This window comes from Camelina sativa, chromosome 11 (assembly GCF_000633955.1).
Source record: "Camelina sativa cultivar DH55 chromosome 11, Cs, whole genome shotgun sequence".
Lineage (NCBI taxonomy): Eukaryota > Viridiplantae > Streptophyta > Magnoliopsida > Brassicales > Brassicaceae > Camelina > Camelina sativa.
In genome coordinates, this window is record NC_025695.1 from 667,222 (window position 1) to 671,508 (window position 4,287).

General features: G+C 33.7%; 2 protein-coding genes across 3 annotated transcripts in view; one reads left to right on the plus strand and one right to left on the minus strand.

Moving 5' to 3' along the window:
• The window catches only part of LOC104720859 (TSL-kinase interacting protein 1), a 3,923-nt gene extending 3,502 nt beyond the window's left edge, over positions 1-421 (minus strand). The window contains exon 1 of one of the 2 annotated variants that reach the window (XM_010438755.2): positions 298-421. The gene's annotated coding sequence lies outside the window, so the exon portion shown is untranslated. Of the gene's footprint in view, positions 1-12 lie in introns of both variants that reach the window. The other variant, XM_010438756.2, reaches the window with a different exon arrangement.
• The window catches only part of LOC104727485 (UDP-galactose transporter 2), a 2,376-nt gene continuing 887 nt past the window's right edge, over positions 2,799-4,287 (plus strand). Inside the window, exons 1-4 of the mRNA XM_010446587.2 lie at positions 2,799-3,012; positions 3,365-3,533; positions 3,622-3,806; positions 3,928-4,128. Of these exons, the coding sequence (XP_010444889.1) occupies positions 3,404-3,533; positions 3,622-3,806; positions 3,928-4,128 (516 nt within the window). The 5' untranslated portion in view covers positions 2,799-3,012; positions 3,365-3,403. The remainder of the gene's footprint in view (positions 3,013-3,364; positions 3,534-3,621; positions 3,807-3,927; positions 4,129-4,287) is intronic.

The window sequence follows — 4,287 nt, forward strand, 5'->3', positions numbered from 1 at the left end:
AAAAAAAAAGACCTCCGAGTCCTGGAGATCGGAACCCTAGAAATCCTTCCAAAACTCGATGATCCAACCGAACCAAAATCCTTAGCATGAAAAATCAATCAGACATGAATAAATTCAAATTGAGAACATCAATCACAATCTAGATCAGATAATCTAACGGTTTCATCTCGAATCAAGCAACAGATGAACGATCGGTGGAGATAAAGTGATGATAAGCAAAGAAATCGCAAAATTCAAAAACCTCAAAGAGATTCACAAGGTTTATAAAATCTACGCGAGATTTAAAAAAAATCTTACTAGACGAGAGAAGACGGAGCTGGCAGACGAAGATCTTCGAGAAGAGACCGACGAATCAGGAAAAAAAAAAAGAGCTCGTGTGAGCAGAGAGAGAGCAGCAAGGCGGGAATATTTTCGATGAAAATGAAAATAATGGTGGAAATAAATTTCTCCCTCCAATGGCTTTTCCATATACCATGTATCGTTTTTTTTCAAAAGTTTTCAGGGCTAAAACCGACATTTGAGTTTTGCGGTCGGTTTGTATTTGGGCCCAACGCTTAGCCCATTAGTTTGAACTAAGCCCACTAGGTTCAAATTATCATATGATTCATATCATGTTAAAATCTAAATTATATATAATGTATTTTATTTGATAGTCTATATTTCTAACTAATATATTGAATTATAGTGTATTTTACATCATTGTATTTTTCTGGTTAAAATGTTTACAAAATATTGATATTTCTAAATTAAATAGAGATTATTATCTACACAATTTTACGAGACCACGATATGTGGTGTAGTGAGTGATTAAAGTTAAACTACTCTTTGTATAATTAAGAAAAAATCTCTATAAAAATAAATAAAATATGATATTTTTCGAAACAGATTAACTTTGACGTACAAGCAAGGGAAAATAAAGTGTCAAAAAACGAATTAATTTGAAGATATAGCAAAAGTCATACTATGAGTTTCTTTCGCCATAATGTAAGGTTTTGAACTCATTTTCTCGCAAGTGTCTCCTCTCTCTCAAATTGATTTTGTTTTGTCAAGTACCAGTACGACGTCATTTTCAGAAATCATATTCATGGTCATGGGTCTTGTTTTTATATGATTTATTCAATAGTACGCTTGGTTGCAAATCATTTCAGTTTTTTTCAAGGATCAATCATAGTTTCTTTTGTCGACAAATCATAGTCTAATTAAGTGTAGTATATCAAATTCAGTCTAAAAATAAGTGTAAGTAGATAGTGACAGAATCTAAAAAGCCTCCGATCTATGATAATCATTTTGACAGAATCTTTAGGAAATCAATTAGCACTTCTTGATTTTGGATCCAATAATTTTTCATAAAACATGAATGTATTCTGATGACTATCCGAGTAAAAATATGACTAATATACAACTAAGTACCTGATCATGAATCAATGATAATATCGCCTAATGTATCTATCTAAGTGAAACCTTACCCTGAAAAGAAAAACAGTTCACATGAAAAGCATCGAATAACGACAATAAGAGAAATAGATACATCAACGGAGGTAAAAAAAAATCACATCTTTTTATTGCAGTATATATTATAAAAAAAAAATATATGCAATATATATAGAAAGAAAACTCAAAAGAAAAGTAGTCTGTTGAGGATCTAAAACCAAACGGAACCTGTGTCTTGTTATTTTATTTATCGTGTGTCCCCCCTTCTCCTTTGCCTTGTCCTTTTGTCGATTATAAAATCGGTCACGCCTTTTCACTTCCATACTCCTCTCATTTCCATCTCCCATACTCTACCACTTTTCCAGATTCTCTCCTTTCTTTCTTTTCTTTTCTTTTTTTCCTTAAAAGTTAATACATCGTAATATCAATGTTTTACTATAGCCAAATAATTACAGTATTGGTTTAATTTATAAATACCCAATATACGAACCAACAAGCGACTATATTCGGGATGTATTGCTGAGTACGAAGAAACGAGCCCGACACTAAAAAATTATAAACGACCAACCATGAGACAATAATAATAACTTGGTCAAAAACAACTTCCGAGAAACAGAATGAAGGTTGTGCTAGTTGTATGATTGATTATAAACAATATAAGTTGTTGTATGTATCTTGTGTGTTTTTTTTGGCAGTTGTGATATGACGCTGTTAACTGTCCTGTCAAGGTCATATAACTCATATGGCATGTTTTTCAGTCAAGAGGCCATGTATAAGCACGACTGAAACTGTATTTTATAAGTAACTGACCTTAACAAAGAAAAATTTGGTATGAAATATGAATGTTAAGTTTTACCCTGACAAATTAAATCACACAAAACCAAAAAAAAATATTTATAAAAATTGTAAAAATATATAAATAAAAAAATGTTAGTTTGACGCTCTAACGAGTATTCGACGGGTGTTACATAGCCACGAAACATAGGAGTTAGATCCAACATTAATAAAATAAAGAGAAATATACAATTAGAATAATTGAAAAAAAAAAAAAAAAAGGAATTCAAATTACATGTTAATTTATTCCCCCATTTAGATCTAAGTTTAGTTGTGCCCTCACACTAACCCATCCGAAGTAAAAGGGTTTTGGATTATTTAATCAAAAATAAATAAACTTAGTCACACACACACAAAAAAAAAAAGACAAAAAAATGAAATCTTTTTGTAAGAAAGTTTTGAAGAAATTGAGGGAAATAATAAATATTTTTAAAGAGAGAAAAGATTCTTCACCATGGCGTCGCTTTTAAATGGCAAGAAGGGAGACTCTCAGAGGAAAACTCTATAACTGAAAATAATTTTTAAAAAATTAAAAATTTAAAAAAAAAAAAAACGGAAGAGAGAAAAAAAAATAATAATAATATCACTCGAAATTCCATAGTTTGTTTCTCTCTTTCAATTTTCATGTTGAATTAGCCCTTTGGGTAGACTTCTTCGTCTTCTTCCTCCGTCCGCGTCGCCGTAAGACGCCGCCTCGGCAGTATCTCTAACCGCCGGTGGTGCTCGTCTTCTTCCCTCCACCATCTGGTAAATTCATTTCTCTGTTTGGTTTATTAGTTCTTCTGATAAGTCCCTAGTTCCCAAATTTCTGGATTGAAAATTCATTGTATGTGGTCGTATCAGAGTACTGGATCTGATTTGTAAATTTTAGAGTAGGGAGCTATCGATTCCTTTGGGATTTCCATCTTCTTCTTCTGGATCTAAAACCTAGATCGTGGTAGCTCGATCCAACAATACAGCTTAAACAGTCCGGTTTCGTCTTTTTTTTCCGATGAAAATAATTCAATTGCGGTTGCTCTGGATTGATCATTAAGATCTATAGATAGATCCTCAATGAGTTTGTTTAGGTAGCTCCTAATTTGAAGATTGAAATCTGCAGAGATCTGGGAGATTGAACATAAATAAACAATATAAAAGGATGACAGCAACAAGCAAGACGGATCAAAAAGCGGCATTAGACATTGCATCATGGCTATTCAATGTTGTTACTTCCGTTGGAATCATCCTCGTTAACAAAGCTCTAATGGCTACTTATGGCTTTAGTTTCGGTCAGTCTTCTTCTTCCCCATATTGTCAACGCTGTTGTTGACATGTTTCCAGACACACTGATCTGATTTGTTCTCTTTTACAAAACAGCCACTACATTAACCGGTTTGCATTTCGGAACAACCACATTGTTGACAACGTTCTTGACTTGGCTTGGTTATATCCAACCTTCTCAGCTTCCTTGGCCTGATCTTTTGAAATTCGTTTTGTTCGCTAACTTCTCTATTGTTGGCATGAACGTTAGTCTCATGTGGAATTCTGTTGGATTCTACCAGGTCTGTCCCTTTTTCCCCATCTCTCTCTCTCTCTCTCTCTCTCTCTCTCTCTCTCTCTATTGCGTGTTTCCTTTTTTTTTCTTTTTTACCGGAAGATGACTGTTAGGGTGGGATTTTGCAGATTGCGAAGCTGAGTATGATCCCGGTTTCTTGTCTTCTTGAAGTTGTTCTTGACAATGTCAGGTATTCTAGAGATACAAAGCTCAGCATTTTGTTAGTTCTTGCTGGTGTTGCCGTCTGTACTGTCACCGATGTTAGTGTTAATTTCAACGGATTTCTCGCTGCCGCTATTGCTGTCTGGAGCACCGCCCTTCAGCAATACGTAAGTCTTAGCTATATTATTATATCATCTCATATGCCTCGAGATCTTGGTCAAATCCACCCTACACATATGTTGTTTGTCATCCGGGATTAGCTTGTAAACCGAAATTGAAATCTCAAGTCTTAATAATTGTTACTTCATTTTTTTTTTTTTTTTTTT